The following is a 25,461-nucleotide window of genomic DNA, read 5'->3' as shown; positions in this document are numbered from 1 at the left end:
TATTTCATTTGTGATTTTCATGAATAGGAATATTTTCTAGGGATATTTATGTCCGCTGCGTTATGCTAATTAGTTTCAGGCGATGATTACTTTCCTGGATCCGGGAAGGGTAGTATCAAGAATTTAAGGAGAAGAGGATCTAAAATTCCATGCATAATGCTTGTATCATCTTGTAGCAATGTTAAGTATGAGTATTTCTGTAAATCGATGTGGCTCTCTGCAAAATCACCTGATGTTTTGGAACTACTGAACGTAACGCGCCAATATAAACTGAGATTTTTGGATATAAATATGAACTTTATCAAACAAAACATACATGTAATTGTGTAACATGAAGTCCTATGAGTGTCATCTGATGAAGATCAAAGGTTAGTGATTAATTTTCTCTCTATTTCTGCTTTTTGTGACTCCTCTGTGACAAGGTACTGAACTAACATAAATCGGTCAGCTTTCGTCGTAAAGCCTTTTTGAAATCGGACACTGTGGCCGGATTTGCAACTAGATTTATCTTTAAAATGGTGTGAAATACTTGTATGTTTGAGGAATTTTAATTATGAGATTTCTGTTGTTTTGAATTTGGCGCCCTGCACTTTCACTGGCTGTTGTTGAAGTGGGACGCTTGCGTCCCGAGTTTCCCAGAGAGGTTAACAATGTAAGAAATACATAAAACAATACACTGCATAGTTTCCTAAGAACTCGAAGCGAGGCAACCAGCTCGTTCGGCGCCATGATATATAACGGGTAAACCTAATCAAGCTATTAAGCCGGTACCGCTGTTTTCTATTCCCGTAGTCAGCCAGCCTTTTGTTTGGTTGGTGTGATGTTCCGGGCTCCTTGGTGGTCCCTGGTTTTATGGGGGGGTGGAGCCGCGTGGGTCGTCAGCGAAATGGGCTAGGGTGTGTCCCGGGATAAATACACCTTTCCCCCCCTACATTGAAGAGACTCTCCACGCAGACACACTGTTTTTGGTTGTGGCATTTTGGGGCTCCTTTGTTCATTTGTCTCAACACCCCTCATACACACAACCACTAACTTACACTACTGACTACACACGTCATTGTTACTTGGATATACAGTAGTTTATTTAATAAATAATGTTTATTTCTTTGCTACAGGCTATGAGCCGGTTCGTAACAGAGGAAGAGAGAAAGGTAAATATGGATAAAGCGAGTGATGGAGAAAATGGAGAGAGATCGTGATAGAGAGAGATGGCTAGAGAGTCAGGGTAGTAATCAATGGTGACACACAGGGGAGCAGTTGGCTGTGATTGGTAAACCAGGAAATTAGGCAGCAAAGGGCTGAAAAACTGCTGCTTTCACTCGCTCACACTCTCGCTTCCTGACCCCAACCTCCCTCATTCCAAACCCCTCATGTAACTCTCAACCTTTCCTTTTCCAGTCCCTCTCTATTCATCTCTCTGGGTTCAGTCAGCTCTTCCACTCTGCAGCTACACAACACACTTTTCATACCACTTCAACAATTCTCAATGATTTTGTAACACGTCCATAAATATATATAGTAGACCCACTCAAATATACATTTTAGTGCCAATAGTTGTATAGAAATGTATAATACATGAGAGCACAGGCTTACACATAGAAATAAGAATATAACGTACCTGGAACCCCTAACCCTGGCAATTTGACTGGTAAACTCATGAGTACACTCGCAATTTCTGCCTGGTATTGTGAAGTAACAATATCCATTGTAATGAAGAATGTTTGTTCAAATGATGTTATCTGGCTCCGAGCCGAAAACAAACATTCTATCCCATTGATCCCCATTGTAAAACAGCGGACTTCGTTGTAATTTTTCGTTATAAAGAAATAACAAAACATGCCACAAATCTGCTGTTGTTCAACGGACGTGTAACAAGGACAAATGGCGACCAGTGGTTTGCATGCACCCACTTAGGGCAATACAGCCTGTGAGAAGAGCCGTATGTGAGTGGGTAAATGTGTCCAAGTAGGCTACACATACAGTTAAAGTCTGAAATTGACATACACCTTAGCCAAATACATTTAAACTCAGTTTTTCACAATTCCTGACATTTAATCCTTGTAAAAATGCCCGGTCTTAGGTTAGTTAGGATCACCACTTTATTTTAGAATATAAGATGTCAGAATAATAGAGAGAATTATTTATTTAAGCTTTTAATTATTTTAATCACAGAAGTTCACATATACTCAATTAGTATTCGGTAGCATTGCCTTTAAATTGTTTAACTTGGGTCAAATGTTTCAGGTAGCCTTCCACAAGCTTCCCACAATAAGTTGGGTGAATTTTGGCCCATTCCTCCTGACAGAACTGGTGTAACTGAATCAGAGTTGTAGGCCTTCTTGCTCACACATGTTTTCAGTTCTGCCCACAAAATGTCTATGGGATTGAGGTCAGGGTGTTGTGATGACCACTCCAAAACCTTGACTTTATTGTCCTTAAGCCATTTTGGCACAACTTTGGAAGTATGCTTGGGGTCATTGTCCATTTGTAAGACCCATTTGCGACCAAGCTGTAACTTCCTGACTGATGTGTTGAGATGTTGCTTCAATATATCCACATAATTTTCCATCCTCATGAAGCCATCTATTTTGTGAAGTGCACCAGTCCCTCCTGCAGCAAAGCACCCCCACAACATGATGCTGCCACCCCTGTGCTTCACGGTTGGGATGGTGTTCTTCGGCTTGCAATCCTCCCCCTTTTTCCTCCAAACATAATGGTGGCCATTATGGCCAAACATTTATATTTTTGTTTCATCAGACCAGAGGACAGTTCCCCAAAAAGTACAATCTTTGTCCCCATGTGCAGTTGCAAACCGTAGTCTGGCTTTATGGCGGTTTTGTAGCAGTGGCTTCTTCCTTGCAGAGCGGCCTCTCAGGTTATGTCGATATAGGACTCGTTTTACTGTGGATATAGATACTTTTGTACCTGTTTCCTCCAGCATCTTCACAATGTCCTTTGCTGTTGTTCTGGGATTGATTTGCACTTTTCACACCAAAGTACGTTCATCTCTAGGAGACAGAACCCAGAACACCTTCCTGAGCGGTATGACGGCTGTGTGGTCCCACGGTGTTTATACTTGCGTACTATTGTTTGTACAGATGAACGTGGTACCTTCAGGCGTTTGGAAATTGCTCCCAGGTATGAACCAGACTTGTGGAGGTCTACAATTTTTTTCTGAGGCCTTGGCTGATTTATTTTGATTTTCCCATGATGTCAAGCAAAGAGGCACTGAGTTTGAAGGCAGCCCTTGAAAGACATCCACAGGTAAACCTCCAGTTGACTCAAATAATGTTAATTAGCCTGTCAGAAGCTTCTAAAGCCATGACATCATTTTCTGGAATTTTCCAAGCTGTTTAAAGGCACAGTCAACTTAGTGTATGTAAACTTCTGACCCACTGGAATTGTGATACATTGAATTATAAGTTAAATAATCTGCCTGTAAACATTTGTTGGAAAAATTACTTGTGTAATGCACAAAGTAGATGTCCTTACCGACTTGCCAAAACTATAGTTTGTTAACGAGACATTTGTGGAGTGGTTGAAAAACATGTTTTAATGACTCCAACCTAAGTGTATATAAACTTCCAACTTCAACTGTAGCTGTGTGTGTGGAAAACATAGTCACAGTTAAGACATTTAACTTGTTTAGCATAGTCTGTTTGTAACTCCACTCACTACTTGTAGCTGTATAGTCCATTTGTTTGTTGTTGATGGACCCGGCCATTTGAGTGTTTTGGTTGGTAGCTAGCTAGGACTCACTCACGTGGCTGCTAGCAACATCATGAAAAGGGGCATGAGGGAAGCCCTACAATATTACCTTTTTCTAGGTAGTGAGAATTCTCAGGAGCAGACAACATTGAAAAGTCATAATTGTGATAGTTTTGTAATTTATTAAAATCAAGTACATAAGAAAATTCTGTATTAATTGGGTCAAGTTTTTAGTGTGAACCAATGGGTTAACCAAGGTAATAAGTTTGTTTCCCCACAGACGGGCGGGACCGCAACATTCTATCTAATACCTACAGGGACTATGGAATGTATTTTTTGTAAATGTAATTTGAGTTGATTCAACAAACAGCAGATTGATGGGTACACTTGCAATGGCAGCCAGTCCACCCATTATGTCATCATTTCTATGGGCTTACACCCATCCCTGGTCTGTAACACAGTTGCCTCAGGACCAAATAGGGGATCAGCGTGCACACACACACACGGCCTGTTAATTAAGGCATTAATAAGAGAGTGTGTGGGCGTGTAGTGTGGTCATGGATCATTTCAGTGTTCTTAAAGCAGGCCGAACTGGTCTGTATATTGATCACTCTGTCATACTGCAGTAGTCACTGCTTAATCAAAGCCATCCGTCTCTCTCCAGACCAGACCCTCACATGTATTTCTCTTTTCGTCTAGCATCATAACCCTGGGCAGAAAAGAGCTGTAATTGTTCCCTCTCACAAGTACACACACACCATCGATTAATGCATGACTTCAGGCAGCGTAGCTAGTGTGTGTGCGCGCAGAGGTTGAGCATTATTGTAATTTTCCATTTTCACCAGAACAACGTTACTCCCTCTTAAAACCCACTGCTCTAAAAGCTGCAAGTAGCTGGGGCATGATGAGGTCATGGGTCATAGCTAGGGTTGCAGATCTACTGGTCATTTATCTACCTTATTGGAATTTATACTTTAACTTAATTTTTTGTATAAATATTGTGTCCATATTCTCTATGCGTTTCTAGTGGATAGACAATATGGTTCAAGAGAAAAATCGCATAATTAATGTAAAACATCTAATTAACAATGGCATTATTGTCAATTAACTTCGCAACTCTTCCAACTCTTCGTTTGGCCCCAAAACATTTACAAAAAGACGATATAGTAAAATTAATAAGTGTGTAAAAACATTCAAATTATATTTCATGCTGAAACCCTAATATTAAAACAAAAATGGTAATACCAAGTTGGTTTATATTTAGGATAATTTTTACAGCCGTCATTCCATTTTTGATTTTCCAACCATTTTTATTTACTGAAAGGCCCATTCACTTTTTTAGCGATTTCACTTGCTTTTGAGAAACTTACCCCATCCAGCGATTCATTTCCTCATCCTTGTTGTGCAGTTTGGGGGGGCTCTGAAAAACCCCCAAATACGTCCTTTTAGAAATGGAAAAGCTCTCCATATAGTGATGCAGATCTTTAAATCTTGTACACAATTTTCATTCCAATCCTCATTTGCAACGTTATATTCCATTTTGTTGCAACTCGAGCGATACCGCTGCATCCATTCTACAGGGTAACTGCCAAAATAAAGGAAACACTTCAGTTCATGAGGGATACAAAGTATATTGAAAGCAGGTGCTTCCACACAGGAAGTTCCAGACACCTGTAGACTTTATGCAAAAGGCATGTTCTGGCAGCTCATGAAGGCCCAACGCCCTATTAATACACCAAGTTTCCTTTATTATGGTAGTTACCTGTAGCAGCAGGCTACACAGAACAGCTGGATAGAGGAAATGGCTCGAGTTGCACAAAATAAAAAAATACATGTAACGGTTCGGGATAAAATTCAGAATGACAACTTCACATGTACAACATTTAATGACCTACATCACCATAGTGACCATTTCCGTTTCTAAAATAACATTTCTGTGTTTTTTTTTAGAGCCCCAGTACTACACAACCAGGATGAGGAAAGTAAAATAGCTGGTTGTGATAAGTTTCTCAAAAACAAGGGGGAAAAAATAAATAATACATCGCAAAAAATAAATTAAAAAAGTGTCTGGACCCTTCTAAAACATTCCATTTACAAAAATGTTTTTAAAAATTGGATTCGATTTTAAAATCTAACTTCTCCTTTAAGCTAAGGGTTAGGTAGGGGTTATGGTTTATCTGAGACAGACAGATGGTGTTGATATTAATTGATGGCATTAATAGTGTGTGTGTGTGTGGGGGGGGGGGGTTAATAGGGTTCAGTAGGTATTATTATTGTTTAATAATGTTCTAATACGTTAGGATGTGGTGATAATCATAATGGTTGTTTGGGTTTACCAGACAGAAAGTCCCGGGGTGGAGCCTGAGTGTAGGGATACCCTGACCCTGGGGACAAACCACACAACACAGTTAGGGAACGTATGTGTGAGAGAAAGAGTGCGTGTGTCCTTGGGTACGTGCGTGTGGGAAGGCCATATATATATATATATATATATATATATATATATATATCTCACAGTACAGTACATATTTCAATACAAAGCAGTGTTTCCATGATGTGACCAGGAAGAACCCCTGGCCCTACATATCACATACAGGTAACTGACAAAATAAAGGAAACACTTGAGTAAATGAGGGATACAAAGTATATTGAAAGCAGGTGCTTCCACAAAAGGTATGGTTCAAGAATTAAATAGGAAATTAACATCCCATCATATTTAGGGTCATGTGGTCCCAATGGTTTGATGAGCATGAAAACCATATGCCATGGCCATCTCAGTCACCAGATCTCAACCAGATAGAATTTTTATGGGAGATGAAGGGGTGCCTGATAGTGTTTTCCACCACCATTAACAAAACACCAAATTATGGAATTTCTCACAGAATAATGGTGTCTTCATCTTTCCAATAGAGTTCCAGACAATTATAGAATCTATGCCAGGGTGCTTTGAAGCAGTTCTGGCTCGTTGTGGCCCAACGCCCTACTAAAACACCATGTTGGTGTTTCCTTTATTTTGGCAGTTACCTGTATGTGTCTTTGTTTAAATCCACCATGGCTTTTTAAGGATGGCTGGGACTAGTGGTCAAGGAGAAACAGAAGAAAAAAGAAGCAGAACAAACAAGAGACACTGAATTAACAAACGAGAGAACAAGAGGATTAGAGAGAGAGAGGAGGCTAAGGAGCAATATTGCAGGAGAGAAAAAAGGAGGGAGTGAAAGAAAGAAGTAAAGAGGAATTGAGGGAGAAATACCGCAAGAGAGGGACAGACAGGAGGGAGAAAAAGAGAGGGAAAGCAAATCAATGATACTGCAAGAGAGGGAGGCAGGTAGTTGAAAATTGCGTAATGGCTGACTTGGCGGAGTAGAGCTACACTCTATAAGCTATTCAATGAGAGTGCCCCATTAAAACACTGCAAAGCACAACCTCAAACACACTCAGGGTTGGATGCTACTAGTGAGGACAGAAACACATGCTAGCACCCACACCTTCACACAGGATGAGTCATAGGCGAGGGATGGAGAGTGATAGAAACATGTTGTAGATTCTTTTTACGTTTTTAAATATTTTTTTTCACCTTTATTTAACCAGGTAGGCTAGTTGAGAACAAGTTCTCATTTACAACTGCGACCTGGCTAAGATAAAGCAAAGCAGTGCGACACAAACATAGTTACACTTGGGTTAAACAAACGTACACTCAATAACACAACATAAAAATCTATATACAGTGTGTGCAAATGTAGTACGATTAGGGAGGTAAAGCAATAAACAAGCCATTGTAGCGAAATAATTACAATTTAGCAATTAAACACTGGAGTGATAGATGTGCAAGTAGAGATACTGGGGTGCAAAGGAGCAAAAAATAAATAATATGGGGATGAGGTAGTTGGTTGGGCTATTTACAGATGGGCTGTGTACAGGTGCAATGATCAGTAAAATGCTCTGACAGCTGATGCTTAAAAAGTTAGAGAGGGAGATATAAGACTCCAGCTTCAGTGATTTTTGCAATTCGTTCCAGTCATTGGCAGCAGAGAACTGCAAGGAAAGGCAGCAGAAGGAGGAATTGGCTTTGGCAATGACCAGCACCGGTGCTGCTATGGTGACCTGTGAGCTGAGATAAGGCGGGGCTTTACCTAGCAAAGACTTATAGATGACCTGGAGCCAGTGGGTTTGGCGACGAATATGAAGCAAGGGTCAGCCAACGAGAGCATACAGGTCGCAGTGGTGGGTGGTATATGGGGCTTTGGTGACAAAATGGATGGCACTGTGATAGACTGCATCCAATTCGTTGAGTAGAGTGTTGGAGGTTATTTTGTAAATTACATCGTCGAAGTCAAGGATCGGTAGGATAGTCAGTTTTACGAGGGAGTGTTTGGCAGCATGAGTGAAGGATGCTTGGTTGAGAAATAGGAAGCCGATTTGAGATTTAATTTGGGATTGGAGATGCTTAATGTGAGTCTGGAAGGAGAGTTTACAGTCTAACCAGACACCTAGGTATTTGTAGTTGTCCACATGTTCTAAGTCAGAACTGTCCAGAGTAGTGATGCTAGATGGACGGGAGGGTGCGGGCAGTGATCGGTTGAAGAGCATGCATTTAGTTTTACTTGCATTTAAGAGCAGTTGAAGGCCACGGAAGGAGAGTTGTATGGCCAGAAGTATACAGAATGGTGTCGTCTGCGTAGAGGTGGATCAGAGAATCACCAGCAGCAAGAGCGACATCATTGATGTATACAGAGAAGAGAGTCAGCCCGAGAATTTAACCCTGTGGTACCCCCATAGAGACTGCCAGAGGTCCGGACAACAGGCCCTCCGATTTGACACACTGAACTCTGAGAAGTAGTAGTCATTTGAGAAACCAAGGCTATTGAGTCTGTCGATAAGAATGCGGTGACTGACAGAGTCGAAAGCCTTGGCCAGGTCGATGAAGATGGCTGCACAGTATTGTCTTGTGATATCGTTTAGGACCTTTTAGCGTGGCTGAGGTGCACCCGTGACCCGCTCGGAAACCAGATTGCATAGCGGAGAAGGTACGGTGGTATTCAAAATGGTTGGTGATCTTCTTATGGGCAGGTGGGACGGTATCATCCCACCTGGTCAACATCCGGTGAAATTGCAGAGCGCGATATTCAAACTACAGTATTATAAATATTTAACTTCATAAAATCACAAGTGTAATACATCAAAATATGTGTTCCTTCCAGTTCGAGGCTGGGGCCGACAGGTAAACAAAATGAGGTACTGTGTTATTGAAACAGTCCGGGGGGCATCAGCTGTGTAGCTGAGTGATCATAGGGTCAAAAGAGCAGCAATAGGTAAGACAGTTCCATAGTCACTACTACGCTAGGCGAGCAGGGGACACAGCGTTCTGAAAAGCTAGCGTGCCGGGGCTAGTAGATGCTTCTTCGGTGACATCGTAACTGAATAGCCTGTTGAGACCACATCGGGCGATCACGTCGGCAGTCCAGTCATGATGGATTGGCGGGGCTCCATGTTGACAAATAAAGGGTCCAGGCCAATTGGCAAAGGAGGTACTGCAGCCCTAGAATTAGCTGGTATATGTGCCTAGCTCGAGGCTAACTCATGCTTGCTCCAGGACAGAGGCGTTAGCTAACAGTAGCCACTCGTTTGCAGCTAGCTAGCTGCGATGATCCGGTGTAATGATCCAGAGCGGCAGGAATCCGGTAATATTGTAGAGAGAAGCAGTCCAATATGATCTGGGTTGATATTGCACTGTGCAGACTGTCAGGTTTTGTCCGAGCTAAGGCTGGCTGGTGCCCGAGAAAAAAGGTGAAGACTGCTAGCCGTGGCTAACAAAGACTAGTAGCTAGTTAGCTGGCTAGCTCCTGATGGAAGTTCCAGTTATAAGGAATAAAAATAGCAGATCCGTACCACATTGGGTGAGGCAGGTTGCAGGAAAGTATATTTAGTTCGTAGATAGAAAGTGAGATTAAGAAATATACGAAAAAGACCCGGCTATTTTATTTTTACCTTTATTTAACTAGGCAAGTCAGTTGAGAACAAATTCTAATTTTCAATGACGGCCTAGGAACAATGGGTTAACTGCCTTGTTCAGGGGCAGAATGACAGATTTGAACCTTGTCAGCTCAGGGATTCGATCAAGCAACCTTTTGGTTACTGGCCCAATGCTCTAACCACTAGGCTACCTGCCACCCCGGGACTAGACACGGGATAAAACAAATAGATCAATAATATTGACTAATTAAACAAACAAAAACACTTCAATCATCCAAACATGGAACATTATAATGCATGCACACACACACAGGTTTTTTACTTTATCACAGGACTCAGTGTCTGTCTGTCCTGTATATTGGCTGCACATACAAACAGCTCATTACGCAACGCTAGCTCAAACAGTAAATCTACTATATAATATTAGTGTACTGGTAATGTCAAAACTGAACAAACTTTATAATAGAAAGGAAAGGACAGGCAGAGAGTAGGAGTGGGAACAATCTTTACAGTGGAAACTAAAGCAGAAAGTTAGAAAAGAGGAGAAAAACCAGTGTGTGTGTGTGGATTGGCCTGTCAGTGTGTAAAGCGCTCAGCTCACTGGTGATTAGAGTGTAATAACGCAGGAACAGGGGCTCAGAGTGAAGGATGGAGAGAAGAGAGAAGAGAGAGAGAGGAGGAACAAACAGAATAACGCATCAACAACCCTCCCGTCAGCAAACATGTTCTCCTCCACTCCCTCACTCCTCTTCTGCACAAAGAACTAAACAGATTATATTCAGCAGATAAGGAGAGAGGTAGGGGAGAGTGAGGGAGGAGCAGGGATGTGTCACGGACAGGAAGCTATGCGGAGAAGAACAGTTGATCGAAGACAGGAGAGTTGGAGTAAGGGTGTGAGAATAAATAAGGAGAGAGAGATGAGGGAAATAAAGGATGGAAAGAAAAAAAGGAGGGAAAGTAAGTGCTCATTGAATATATTTATGTTTTCAATAAAGATTTGAAGAGGAAATATAGTTTTACATGTTGTCAACTATCCTTTGATTGCAAGCCAAACCCCGCCTGTTTGGCTACCATCGGTCTTGTTGCTAAACAACCCACAGTCTATTGCTATAGGGGTGGCCATCTTGGATCGGTTCACTTTTCTAGTGGCAAAGTTGCACAGCCAGTGAGTGTATGGCAATGGGACACTGTGCCACTATAGCAGGTGAAGATCACAGCAGACACCTCTGCTCCAGTGGAACTGAATCAAATATTGATTCACAGGCCCTAGTCTCCTTGGTTACCTGTGTGTGTGTTCCTTCTTGACTTGGCCAACAGGTGAATGATGTACACACCCCCACAGTGCATCAGCATGGCGTCCGACAGACTGACAGGACACACTCATGTGTTTCACATGAATATTCAAAAAACGCACAAGTGTGTGTGCGTGCGTGCGTAGTATATATATTTTTTTAAATGGGACAAAACAGCATGGTGTCTTAAGAGCATGACTAACTATCAACTCAAAGTTGAGAGACAACTTTTAAGAGAAGAAAACAAACATGCTGACCTAAGAAATACTCAAATAAGTGTAAAGGCAGTTTCATTTTTCAACAGTGCTGAGAAAGAGCAGGTTGTGTACAGTACAGTATGTGTAGCTATATTGTTGCTGTTAAAAGTCTGAGTTTGTTCAATATGAATATTGAAGAGTCCGTGTTACACAAGGCCAGGGTGAACCTTTTTCCCGGAAATAAACTGTCCACACACACACACACACACACACACACACATACATACACATACACATACACATACACATACACACACACACTAGGGTTGGGCGATATTATGTTAGTATTGTCTATCGACAATGATTTACAGCCATTGTCGATGGTGAGGACATTGTGATGTGACAGACGATTGTTTAGCAGAGCCGAGGTTTCTATCAAAGCAGCGCAAAGTATTGTCCCCCTCTCACCACGCACACCGGCAGGTCCAAAATGATTGGCAACGTTGATAAAGATGAGCAAAAACGACTGTATGAAATAAATACAAATACTGAGCTATATTGTATGCAGAAGAAAATGGGCCTAATACATTATACTAATACAACTGCTCAGAGAAAGAGACTGTTTAACAGGTACTAAACAAATCCACCACTAGTGTGCACAGCCGAAGAGCTCTACGTTCATGTCATCTGACCATAGCACCGGTTTCAATCCAAATGCCAATGCCCTTTACATTTGTTGATGACATGACAATAAAGCTCTTTGGCCATGCACACCGGTGTTGGCTGAAACCATGAGGCTGAAACTTGGCTACAAGTGGATCTTCCAGCAAGACAATTACAACAAGCACAAATCAAAATCCACAAAGAAATGGTTCAGAAAAAACAGAAAACAACATTTCCATTTCAATCTCGGGACTTGAAAACACGTGATTTGACTTGAAGAGGGGAGTCCATACACGCAGACGAAGAATATCAAGCATCAGGAAGGATTCTGTATGGGGGACTAGTCTAAGATCCCTCCCAATGTGTTCTCCAATCTCATAAAACCTTTTAGAAAAAGGCTGAGTGCCGTTATCCTCACAAGGTGAGGTATTGAAAACAGGGGTGCCAATAATTTAATTTTACTACTTGTTAAAAAAAATACATCTCAATTGTATTAGTATACAATAATATACATTTCCCTTTTTTCTCATACAACATAGCTCAGTATTTGTATTCATTATTTTTGCTAATATTTATCCAGGGGGTAAAAAAAAAAATGGACAGACAGAGACAGAGACAGAGGAGACAGAGACAGAGGAGACAGAGACAGAGGAGACAGAGGAGACAGAGACAGACACAGGAGACAGAGACAGACACAGAGACAGACACAGAGACAGACACAGAGACAGACACAGAGACAGACACAGAGACAGACACAGAGACAGACACAGAGACAGACACAGAGACAGACACAGAGACAGACACAGAGACAGACACAGAGACAGAGACAGAGACAGACACAGACACAGACACAGACACAGACACAGACACAGACACACACACCTCATCTTCTGCCTCTGAATTTCTATACCACAGAGCGGAGAAGACTCATGTGGTCCAAGTGGAAAACAGGAGACCGTAGAGAGAGTGAGAGAAAGAGTGGAATAAATGCAGGGAAAAGGCAGGCTGTGTTCTGGCTGATGAGAGGGGAGAGGAAACAGCCGTAGTCCATCTGGGGTTGGCATGGTGATGCAGGCGGTGCCACAAGTGACAGCAGCCCAGCCATGTCATCTATTTGTTCCCATGACAACCCATTTGTCCATCTCCTGCCTGGGCCCATCAGCCTCTTCACTAGCCTGTCTATCCCAGAATGCCTGTCACCATACCACCCAGAGGAGAGGGACCAGAGAAGGAGAGAAAAAGAGGACAGACAAAGAGAGACGATGCAACAAAGGATGGTAAGAGGTGGACTGAGAGAGGGGAGGATGGATGATGACAGAGATGGAGAGAAGGAGGGCTGAGCAGCATGGTCGCCTGGTGCCAGCTATTATCCATGGTGACGTGTGGCGCCTTGCTGCGCTCCTACTGACTTCACACCTGTTGCAGGGGAAAACGTGTGTGCGCGTCTTCTTGGAACCAATTAAATAACATACTGACCCCCCCTGAGCACTGAGAGTGGAGCAGGTGGACAGCTGGGATCTATGAATATACCCAACACAGAGCCAAGAGCTGAGAGGAGGGCGAGAGAAGAGAGGGGGGCAGAGAGAGAAAGGGAGAGCGAGAAGGGGGAGGGAGAGGAGGCCAGAGAGAGAGCGCGTAGTGGCTAGCGAGCGAAGGGGGGAGCTAGCGAGCAAAGGGGGGAGAGAGAAGGGCAGAGAGAAAAGGGGAGAGTGCGAGCTAGAGGGGAACAAGAGCCAGGGGGGAGAGAGCGAGGGGAGTGAGAACGAATGAGCGGGAGGGCGAGAGAGAATGAGAGAGAGAGCACGAGAATGAGAGAGAGAGCGCGAGAGAGCGCGAGAGAGCAAGAGAGAGCAAGAGAGAGCGAGAGAGAGCGAGAGAGAGCGAGAGAGAGCGAGAGAGAGCGCGAGAGAGCGCGAGAGAGCGAGAGAGAGCGCGAGAGAGCGAGAGAGAGCGAGAGAGAGCGAGAGAGAGCGAGAGAGAGCGAGGAGAGAGAGAGCTGGGAGGGAGAGAGCGCGAGAGCGCGAGAGCGGGGAGGGAGAGAGCGCGAGAGCGCGAGAGCGGGGAGGGAGAGAGCGCGAGAGCGGGGAGGGAGAGAGCGCGAGAGCGGGGAGGGAGAGAGCGCGAGAGCGGGGAGGGAGAGAGCGCGAGAGCGGGGAGGGAGAGAGCGCGAGAGCGGGGAGGGAGAGAGCGCGAGAGCGGGGCGGAGAGAGAGCGAGCGAGACAAGGGGGCGGAGAGAGAGCGAGCGAGACAAGGGGGCGGAGAGAGAGCGAGCGAGACAAGGGGGCGGAGAGAGAGCGAGCGAGACAAGGGGGCGGAGAGAGAGCGAGCGAGACAAGGGGGCGGAGAGAGAGAGCGAGCGAGACAAGGGGGCGGAGAGAGAGAGCGAGCGAGACAAGGGGGCGGAGAGAGAGAGCGAGCGAGACAAGGGGGCGGAGAGAGAGAGCGAGCGAGACAAGGGGGCGGAGAGAGAGAGCGAGCGAGACAAGGGGGCGGAGAGAGAGAGCGAGCGAGACAAGGGGGCGGAGAGAGAGAGCGAGCGAGACAAGGGGGCGGAGAGAGAGAGCGAGCGAGACAAGGGGGCGGAGAGAGAGAGCGAGCGAGACAAGGGGGCGGAGAGAGAGAGCGAGCGAGACAAGGGGGCGGAGAGAGAGAGCGAGCGAGACAAGGGGGCGGAGAGAGAGAGCGAGCGAGACAAGGGGGCGGAGAGAGAGAGCGAGCGAGACAAGGGGGCGTAGAGAGAGAGCGAGCGAGACAAGGGGGCGGAGAGAGAGAGCGAGCGAGACAAGGGGGCGGAGAGAGAGAGCGAGCGAGACAAGGGGGCGGAGAGAGAGAGCGAGCGAGACAAGGGGGCGGAGAGAGAGAGCGAGCGAGACAAGGGGGCGGAGAGAGAGAGCGAGCGAGACAAGGGGGCGGAGAGAGAGAGCGAGCGAGACAAGGGGGCGGAGAGAGAGAGAGCGAGCGAGACAAGGGGGCGGAGAGAGAGAGCGAGCGAGACAAGGGGGCGGAGAGAGAGAGCGAGCGAGACAAGGGGGCGGAGAGAGAGAGCGAGCGAGACAAGGGGGCGGAGAGAGAGAGCGAGCGAGACAAGGGGGCGGAGAGAGAGAGCGAGCGAGACAAGGGGGCGGAGAGAGAGAGCGAGCGAGACAAGGGGGCGGAGAGAGAGAGCGAGCGAGACAAGGGGGCGGAGAGAGAGAGCGAGCGAGACAAGGGGGCGGAGAGAGAGAGCGAGCGAGACAAGGGGGCGGAGAGAGAGAGCGAGCGAGACAAGGGGGCGGAGAGAGAGAGCGAGCGAGACAAGGGGGCGGAGAGAGAGAGCGAGCGAGCCAAGGGGGCGGAGAGAGAGAGCGAGCGAGCCAAGGGGGCGGAGAGAGAGAGAGAGCGAGCCAAGGGGGCGGAGAGAGAGAAAGCGAGCCAAGGGGGCGGAGAGAGAGAGCGAGCCAAGGGGGCAGAGAGAGAGAGAGAGAGCGAGCCAAGGGGGCAGAGAGAGAGAGAGAGAGCGAGCCAAGGGGGCAGAGAGAGAGAGAGCGAGCCAAGGGGGCAGAGAGAGAGAGAGAGAGAGAGCGAGCCAAGGGGGCAGAGAGAGAGAGAGCGAGCCAAGGGGGCAGAGAGAGAGAGAGAGAGAGAGCGAGAGAGAGCGAGCCAAGGGGGCAGAGAGAGAGAGAGAGAGCGAGCCAAGGGGGCAGAGAGAGAGAGAGCGAGCGAGCCAAGGGGGCAGAGAGAGAGAGAGCGAGCCAAGGGGGCAGAGAGAGAGAGAGCGAGCCAAGGGGGCAGAGAGAGAGAGAGCGAGCCAAGGGGGCAGAGAGAGAGAGAGCGAGCCAAGGGGGCAGAGAGAGAGAGAGCGAGCCAAGGGGGCAGAGAGAGAGAGAGCGAGCCAAGGGGGCAGAGAGAGAGAGAGCGAGCCAAGGGGGCAGAGAGAGAGAGCGAGCGAGCCAAGGGGGCAGAGAGAGAGCGAGCGAGCCAAGGGGGCAGAGAGAGAGCGAGCGAGCCAGAGGGGGCAGAGAGAGAGAGCGAGCGAGCCAGAGGGGGCAGAGAGAGAGAGCGAGCGAGCCAGAGGGGGCAGAGAGCGAGAGAGCCAGAGGGGGCAGAGAGAGAGAGCGAGCGAGCCAGAGGGGGCAGAGAGAGAGCGAGCGAGCCAGAGGGGGCAGAGAGAGAGAGGGGGCAGAGAGAGAGAGAGAGGGGGCAGAGAGAGAGCGAGCGAGCCAGAGGGGGCAGAGAGAGAGAGGGGGCAGAGAGAGAGAGAGCGAGAGGGGGCAGAGAGAGAGAGAGAGCGAGAGGGGGCAGAGGGAGAGAGAGAGCGAGAGGGGGCAGAGGGAGAGAGAGAGCGAGAGGGGGCAGAGAGAGAGAGAGAGAGCGAGAGGGGGCAGAGAGAGAGAGAGCGAGAGGGGGCAGAGAGATGTGTAGAGAAAGAGAACGGAGGAAAGGAGTGTCAGTGTAATTTCTCTGAAAAAACAGCTGCAGATCGGCTGTGTGTGTGTGTGTGTGTGTCCTAGGACGATGTACCTTCTTCGGGACTCGACATCAATAGCTTTGAGTGACAGCAGGATTGAGTGACAGAACACTGAGGCCTGTCATTCGCACAACTGGGCTACAGACAGACAGCCCTGGGGTACCTGTGACCCCCCCCACCCCCAAACCCCCAAAGTATGAGACCCCACTGTTCCACCTGGAAAATCTCTGTGTGTGTGTGTGTGTGTGTGTGTGTGTGTGTGTGTGTGTGTGTGTGTGTGTGTGTGCGCGCGTGTGAAAGAGAGCATGAAAGTTTGACTCTGTGTGTGTTGTGACGGCTACTCCAGTGGACTCTTGTCACTGAATATTTCATGCCTGTTCTTATGACTGAGCTCTTAACAGAATTCATTACACAACAATCCACTGTTTCACACACCAAACTACATGACCAAAAGTAAATTTGACATACTGACTTGTTGGATGACGGTGCCACGTTGAATGCCACTGAGCTCTTCAGTAAGGCAATTCTACTACTAAATGTTTGTCTATAGAGATTGCATGGCGGTGAGCTCGATTTTCTACACCTGTCAGCAACGGGTGTGGCTGAAATAGCCAAATCCCCTCAATTGAAAGGGTGTCTACATACTTTGTATATTTCGTGTAGCTGTGTAACCACTACATCACAACCTCAGTCTGGAGTGGATGGAGGGCCTCCAATCATGTTTGATTACACCTTCAAAATATCTGAATAAAACTTTACATTAGCAAAACAAGACAGAATCTATTAATATTGACAAAAGAGAGGGAGATACCCAGAGAATCGTGCGCGCGAGCTCCCATCCTGACTGTCCCCAGCATTGCTGACCGTAGATGATCCTAGCTAGCGTAACCAAACCTCTGTGGTTGAGATTTCACCCCGTCTCCCTGGTAATGCAACACCACAGTAACATAGAACCAGTCTGTGTAATTCAGCCTCACTCTCCCTCTCTCCTGTACTCTCTCCGTTTCTCTTTTTCAATCAAGGGTTCCAATCACCATCCTCCTGCTCTGTACTTCAGCTCCATCTTATATCGTCCTATAGCTCAACTGTTCCCCCTGCTGGGATATCCATGCAAAAGCACCCATTCCACTTTTTTTCTACAGCGAGACTCACTTTGTGTGACAGAATGTACTTAAATGAGCCATTTAGAAGTATAGAATAGAATAGAATTATTATAGGTGTTCAGTGTGATCTGAAGAGATTATCCATTCTGCGTTCTGCTAATGGCATTACCAAACGTTCTCCTCTAGATAGTGTGTGTGTGTGTGTGTGTGTAATTGCCTGTGTGTGTGTGTGTAATTGCCTATCTGTACAGAGCTGTTGCAAATACAGAGGCCCATAACCACAGCTCAAACTGAACACACACACCTCCCAAGAGTGTTAGGCTGGAAGTGTGATGAGGGGATAGAGACACTGCCACAACATTCAGCTTTATTTACCAAGAGGAAATCAATGAGCAACATATACAGTTGAAGTCGGAAGTTTACATACACCTTAGCCAAATACATTTAAACTCAGTTACACAATTCCTGACATTTAATCCTAGTACAAATTCCCTGTCTTAAATCAGTTAGGATTACCACTTTATTTTAAGAATGTGAAATGTCAGAATAATAGTAGAGAGAATGATTTAGTTCAGCATTTCTTTCTTTCAACACATTCCCAGTGGGTCAGATGTTTACATTACAATCAATTAGTATTTGGTAGCATTGCCTTTAAATTGTTTAACTTGGATCAAATGGTTCGGGTAGCCTTCCACAAGATTCTCACAATAACTTGAGTGAATTTTGGCCCATTCCTCCTGACAAAGCTGGTGTAACTAAATCAGGTTTGTAGGATCCTTGCTCACACACGCTTCTTCAGTTCTGCCAACACATTTTGTATGGGATTGAGGTCAGGGCTTTGTGATGGCCACTCCAATATCTTGACTCTGTTGTCCTTAAGCCATTTTGCCACAACTTTGGAAGCATGCTTGGGGTCATTGTAAATTTGGAAGACCCATTTGTGACCAAGCTTTAACTTCGACATGTTGCTTCAATATATCCTTGTGATGTCATCTATTTTGTGAAGTGCACCAGACCCTCTTGCAGCAAAGCACCCCCACAACATAATGCTGCCACCCCCGTGCTTCACAGTTGGGATGGTGTTCTTCTGCTTGCAAGCCTCCCCCTTTTTCCTCCAAACATAATGATGGTCATTATGGCCAAACAGTTCTATTTTTGTTTCATCAGACCAGAGGACATTTCTCCAAAAAGTACGATCTTTGTCCCCATGTGCAGTTGCAAACAGTAGTCTGGCTCTTTTACAGCGGTTTTGGAGAGGTGGCTTCTCCCTTGCTGAGCAGCCTTAACAAGTTATGTCGCTATAGGACTCGTTTTACTGTGGATATAGATACTTTTGTACCGGTTTCCTCCAGCATCTTCACAAGGTCCTGTTGTTCTGGGATTGATTTGCACTTTTCAAACAAAAGTATGTTAAATCTCTAGGAGAGAGAACACGTCTCCTTCCTGAGAGGTATGACAGCTGTGTGGACCCATGGTGTTTATACTTGCGTACTATTGTTTGTATAGATGAATGTGGTACCTTCAGGCATTTGGAAATTGCTCCCAAGGATGAACCAGACTTGTGGAGGTCTACAATTTTTTTCTGAGGTCTTGGCTGAATTTCTTTTGATTCTCCCATGATGTCAAGCAAAGAGGCACTGAGTTTGAAGGTAGGCCTTGAAATGCATCCACAGGTTCACCTCCAGTTGACTCAAATAATGTAAATTAGCCTATCAGGAGCTTCTAAAGCCATGGCATCATTTTCTGGAATTTTCCAAGCTGTTTAAAGGCACAGTCAACTTAGTGTATGTAAACTTCTGTCCGACTGGAATTGGGATACAGATAATTTCACTTAAAATTCATAGTATGTAAACAATTGTTGGAAAAATTACTTGTGTCATGAAAAAAAGTAGATGTCCTAACCAACTTGCCAAAACTATAGTTTGTGGAGTAGTTGAAAAACAAGTTAATGACTCCAACCTAAGTGTAAGTAAACTTCCGACTTCTATTGTATACATCACATTCAGACCCTTAAATCAGTACTTTGCTGAAGCAACTTTGGCAGTGATTACAGCCTCAAGTCTTGTTGGGTATGACGCTACAAGCTTGGAACACCTGTATTTGGGGAGTTTCTCCCATTCCTCTCTGCAGATTCTCTCAAGCTCTGTCAGGTTGGATGGGGAGTGTCGCTGCACAGCTATTTTCAGGTCTCCAGAGATGTTAGATTGGTTCAAGTCTGGGCTCTTGCTGGGCCACTGAAGGACTTTCAGAGACTTGTCCCGAAGCCACTTCTGCGTTGTCTTGGCTGTGTGCTTAGAGTCGTCGTCCTGTTGGAAGGTGAACCTTCGCCCCAGTCTGAGAGGACCTCAGACTGGGGCGAAGGTTCACCTTCCAACAGGACGACGAGCGGTTTTTGATGAAGGATCTCTGTACTTCGCTCTGCTCATCCTTGCCTCAATCCTGACTCGTCTCCCAGTCCCTGCCGCTGAAAAACTTCCTTACAGCATGATGCTACCACTACCATGCTTTACTGTAGGGATAGTGCAAAGTTTCCTCCAGGCGTGACTCTTGGCATTCAGGCCAAATAATTTAATGTTGGTTTTATCAGACCAGAGAATCTTGTTTATCATGGTTTGAGAGTCCGTTTGGTGCATTTTGGCAAACTCCAAGTGGGCTGTCATGTGCCTTTTCCTGATGAGTGGATTCCATCTGGCCACTACCATAAAGGCCTGATTGGTGGAGTGCTGCTGAGATGGTTGTCCTTCTGGAACGTTCTCCCATTTCCACAGAGGAACTCTGGAGCACTGTCAGTAACCATCGGGTTCTTGGTCACCTCCCTGACTAAGACCATTCTCTCCGGATGTCTCAGTTTGATCAGGAGGTCAGTTCTAGGAAGAGTCTAGGTGGTTCCAAACTCCTTCCATATAATATTGGAGGCCACTGTGTTCTTGGGGACTTTCAATACTGCAGACATCTTTTGGTACCCTTCCCCAGATCTGTGCCTCACACAATCCTGTCTCGGATCTCTAAAGACAATTCCTTCAACCTCATGGCTTGGTATTTGCTCTGACATGCACTGTCAACTGTGGGACCTTATATAGACAGGTATGTGCCTTTCCAAATCATGTCCAATCCATCCACCTGAAATGTGTGGCATATCAAGAAGCTGATTAAACAGCATGATCATTACACAAGGGCACCTTGTGCTGGGCACAATAAAAGGCCACTAAAATTTGCAGGTTTTTCACACAATGCGTCAGATGTTTCAAGTTTTGAGGGAGCATGCAATTGGTATGGTGACACTAGGAATGTCCACCCGAGTTGTTGCCAGAGAATTTGATGTTAATTTCTCTTCCATAAGCCATCTCCAAAAGTTGTTTTAGAGAATTTGACAGTACGTCCAACCGGCCTCACAACCACAGACCGACCACGTGAAACCACTTCAGCCCAGGACCTCGACATCCGGGATCATCGGAGAGAGAGCTGATAAAACTGAGGAGTATTTCGGTCTGTAATAAATCCCTGTTGTGTAGAAAAATAATTCTGATTGGCAGGGCCTGGCTCCCCAGTGTGTGGGCCTGGCTCCCAAGTGGGTGGGCCTATTCCCTCCCAGGCCCACCCATGGCTGCGCCCCTGCCCAGTCATGTGAAATCCATAGATTAGGGCCGAATGAATATATTTCAATTGACTGATTTCCTTATATGAACTGCATCTCTGTAAAATCGTTGAATGTTGCATTAGTATTTTTGTTCTATATAAAGTATTTACATTTTTGCAGACCCACGGCAGTACCTCCGGTTGACTACCCCTGCTGCATTTAAACTGGTGTCGAGCCTTGTGTCCCAGTACAAATCGTGTCCCTGTACACTGTGGAGATGTTCCTTTCAGTCACCCATTCATAATCACTATTATCAACATCAACAGTAAATGGAATGATGTGGCTTACACAACCTCACATGCAAACACACACCACACACACACAGACTGTATGTACAAACACACCAAAACTCTCCCTCCCAAATCCCTCCTTCAATTCAAACATAAATAAACTGGAGAGTAACAATATAACTACATGGTATCTGGGAAAGTTGACTTGATGTGAGGCTTGTTTCACAGTAACAAAGCACAGTGTGACAGAGACACAGACACCTGGTCAGAGAATACAGTATGTCCAGCTGGAGTGGTCAGTATTGGTCAGTACTCACTGCGACACTTGGCACAGCGGCCCCTGTCGTACTCCAAAAGTTCCAGGGAGCGTGAGCGTTCTTTGACTGAGCGCCTCCAACCCCCCTCCTCCCTCAGGCGAGCTGCCTCTTCTTTAGCATACGCCCCCAACTCCTGTGTGTAGCGACCATACATCTGGAAGAACACACAGAAAGGGTTAAGGGAGAGCAGTACCAACTCCTGTGTGTAGCGACCATACATCTGGAAGAACACACAGAAAGGGTTAAGGGAGAGCAGTACCAACTCCTGTGTGTAGCGACCATACATCTGGAAGAACACACAGAAAGGGTTAAGGGAGAGCAGTACCAACTCCTGTGTGTAGCGACCATACATCTGGAAGAACACACAGACAGGGTTAAGGGAGAGCAGTAGGTAACACACACAGGCGGCCGGTGACACCTTAATTGGGGAGAACAGCTCGTAGAAATGGCTGAAACGGAAGCGAACACATCAAATACATGGTTTCCATGTGGTTGAGGCCATTCCATTCACTCCATTCCAGCCATTATTATGAGCCGTCCTCCCCTCAGCAGCCTCCTGTGTGACACAAACATATAAAAGACATGCCATGTTCTTACAGCAAGGACTGGGTCTCACACTAGACAACCCTACCTACTACAACACTAGTTTACTTACACATACTGTAGAGGACATTTCTAGACATCTTGTTGAATGAATGGGTCCCAACGGCACATTACAATGACAGTCTAAGTATGGTCTATGTAGATGGTCCATGTATAGTACTGTATCAGCCAGAACAACTGACCCTATCTACAGTGTATAGGACTGTATCAGCCAGAACAACTGACCCTATCTACAGTGTATAGGACTGTATCAGCCAGAACAACTGACCCCATCTACAGTGTATAGGACTGTATCAGCCAGAACAACTGACCCCATCTACAGTGTATAGGACTGTATCAGCCAGAACAACTGACCCCATCTACAGTGTATAGGACTGTATCAGCCAGAACAACTGACCCTATCTACAGTGTATAGGACTGTATCGGCCAGAACAACTGACTGAAGGACAGATAGTAATGTATATATGAAAGTGGGAGGGAGAGAAAGAAACAGGGTTGGGGATTTTCACTCAGACAGAGAGAGTGTGCCAGCCAAGCTAGTTGTGCTGACTCTGGGTGTTTTACCCGACTGACAGGACCTCCTCCTAGGGTATGGGATAGAGGTCAGGGGTCATCGGAGTCTGCCGCAAGGCTTCTGAAGCCAACGCCCTCACTCCTCACCTTTACACACTCACATATCCACAACACAAGTACAGGTCACGACATCAGTCACTTCACACACACAGACATTATCACAGACACGGTCATAAATGCACACATAAGAGGACCTTCACTTTAATCTCATCTCCCATAAAAAACATCCCTTATCCCACCCACACACAGACACTCATTACACAAAGCAAGGGCATAAAAAATGAATCAGATGTATTTTCCCATTGTCCTGTGGTATACTTGGACCCCGCTTCTTGGCAGTAGGCTGGACGACCATTGATTTCTATTGGCATGACCCTCCAGACTGAAAAACAGACAGCGGTGGAAAAGTACTAAATTGTCATACTTGAGTGAGTGACACATTAACAGGAAATGACTCAAATAAAATGTACCCATTCAAATATTACTTCAGTAGTAGTCTAAAAGTACCTGGCTTTAAATGTATTTAAGTACAGCGGTAGAAAAAGTACTGTTGTCATACTTGAGTAAAAGTACAAAGTAAAAGTAAATGTAATAAATCAAAGTCCCTTTATGAAGCAAACCAGACGGCACGATTTTCATATTATTTTAATTACAGACAGACGGGGGCACATCAACACTGGTTGAAGCCGGTGTCTGATGATTTTAAATTAATCTTACCCAGTTGATTAACTCACCCACCCGCCCAAATCTCCAGAGAAATCTACCCAGATTGATCAAATCAAAATCAAATGTATTTGTCACATACACATGGTTAGCAGATGTTAATGCGAGTGTAGCGAAATGCTTGTGCTTCTAGTTCTGACCATGCAGTAATATCTAACAAGTAATCTAATCTAACAATTTCACAACAACTACCTTATACACACAAGTGTAAAGGAATTTATAAGAATATGTACATATAAATACATGAATAACCGCTGGCCGAACAGCATAGGGAAGATGCAGTAGATGGTATAGAGTACAGTATATACATATGAAAAGAGTAATGTAGGGTATGTAAACATTGTATAAAGTGGCATGTTTAAGTACCACCGCATATGTTCTGGTCGGATTACCAGAATATAGTTAATTTCCCCCCACCTTCTGATGTTCCCAGAATCTCTATGTTAACCAAGGGTTTTGCAAACGTAACATCAGTAGGGTAGAGAGAGGAAAATGGGGGAAATGACTGTCATAAACCTACCCCCAGGCCAACATCATGACAGTAGGTAACAACATCTCCACCCCGTTGATCCTCAACACTGGGGCCCCACCAGGGTGCGTTCTCAGCCCTCTCCTGTACTCTGTTCACCCATGACTGCGTGGCCATGCACGCCTCCAACTCAATCATCTATTTTGCAGACGACACTACAGCGGTAGACTTGATTTCCAACAACGACGAGACGGCCTACAGGGAGGATGTGAGGGCCCTCGGAGTGTGGTGTCAGGAAAATAACCTCACTCTCAATGTCAACAAAACAAAAGAGATGATCGTGGACTTCAGGAACCAGCAGAGGGAGCACCCCCCTATCCACATCGACGTAACAGTAGTGGAGAACGTGCAAAGTTTTAAGTTCCTCGGCGTACACATCACTGACAAACTGAAATGGTCCACCCACACAGACAGCGTGGTGAAGAAGGCGCAGCAGCGTCTCTTCAACCTCAGGAGGCTGAATAAATTTGGCTTGTCACCAAAAACACTCAAACTTTTACAGATGCACAATCGATAGCATCTTGTCGGGCTGTATCACCGCCTGGTACGGCAACTGCTCTGCCCACAACCGTAAGGCTCTCCAGAGGGTAGTGAGGTCTGCACAACACATCACCAGGGGCAAACTATCTGCCCTCCAGGACACCTACAAGTTCCGATGACACAGGAATGCCAAAAAGATCATCAAGGACAACAACCACCCAAGCCACTGCCTGTTCATCCCGCTATCAACCAGAAGGCGAGGTCAGTACAGGTGCATCAAAGCAGGGACCGAGAGACTGAAAAACAGCTTCTATCTCAAGGCCATCAGACTGTTAAATAGCCATCACTAACATTGAGTGGCTGCTGCCAACATACTGTCTCATCTCTAGCCACTTTAATAATGAAAAATGTATGTAATAAATGTATCACTAGCCACTTTAATGAATATGATGTCAGTTCGGTTGTCATCTGAGACATTCTCATCAATGATAAGATGACAAACTCTACAGTGGAAAGTCTACATTTCAGAGTTATCGGATTCACATGGAATTGTTGTTCAATTTAAATGTTTGAATATGAAATTATTTGTGATGGGATGAAATGTGATTTTAGCTTCTAAAATGTGATATTTGGGTTTTCAAATCAGTGGCCTGACCCTGTGAAGGGACATGGGCTATAAAACTTTTCAAACACGCCCTCCTCTCCCTTCCTATATAAGCCGTTGATGACAATACCTCCTGTTCCGAGGACATGAGGACAACGGTCCGATGTCAGAATGGTTCAGATAATAACTACAGAACGAAGCCAACATCAGCGTGAGCTTTGGTTGCAAATGGTATGAACTTTGAACTCTTATTCACTACAGAAGTGATACCTCCTAGCCGTTGAGTTAGCAACAACCACTGCAAACGAGGGTTAGGAAGGAACAGACAGAGAATCCCGTCTACCACACAACGACATTACTACAATGTATTCAATTACCAGCAGA

At 45.6% G+C, this 25,461-nt stretch overlaps 1 protein-coding gene across 2 annotated transcripts in view; it reads right to left on the bottom strand.

Annotated features, from left to right (window-relative positions):
• Positions 1-25,461, bottom strand: part of LOC110504090 (chloride channel protein 2) — a 198,402-nt gene that overhangs the window by 126,663 nt on the left and 46,278 nt on the right. For both annotated transcript variants that reach the window (XM_036961146.1, XM_036961147.1), the window contains exon 2: positions 21,566-21,719. In XM_036961146.1, coding sequence (XP_036817041.1) covers positions 21,566-21,719 — 154 coding nt within the window. The remainder of the gene's footprint in view (positions 1-21,565; positions 21,720-25,461) is intronic.

The sequence above is a fragment of the Oncorhynchus mykiss genome, chromosome 24, assembly GCF_013265735.2.
Source record: "Oncorhynchus mykiss isolate Arlee chromosome 24, USDA_OmykA_1.1, whole genome shotgun sequence".
Taxonomy (NCBI): domain Eukaryota; kingdom Metazoa; phylum Chordata; class Actinopteri; order Salmoniformes; family Salmonidae; genus Oncorhynchus; species Oncorhynchus mykiss.
The sequence above is the reverse complement of the archived record's forward strand: the minus strand, read 5'-3'. Positions and strand labels throughout refer to the sequence as shown.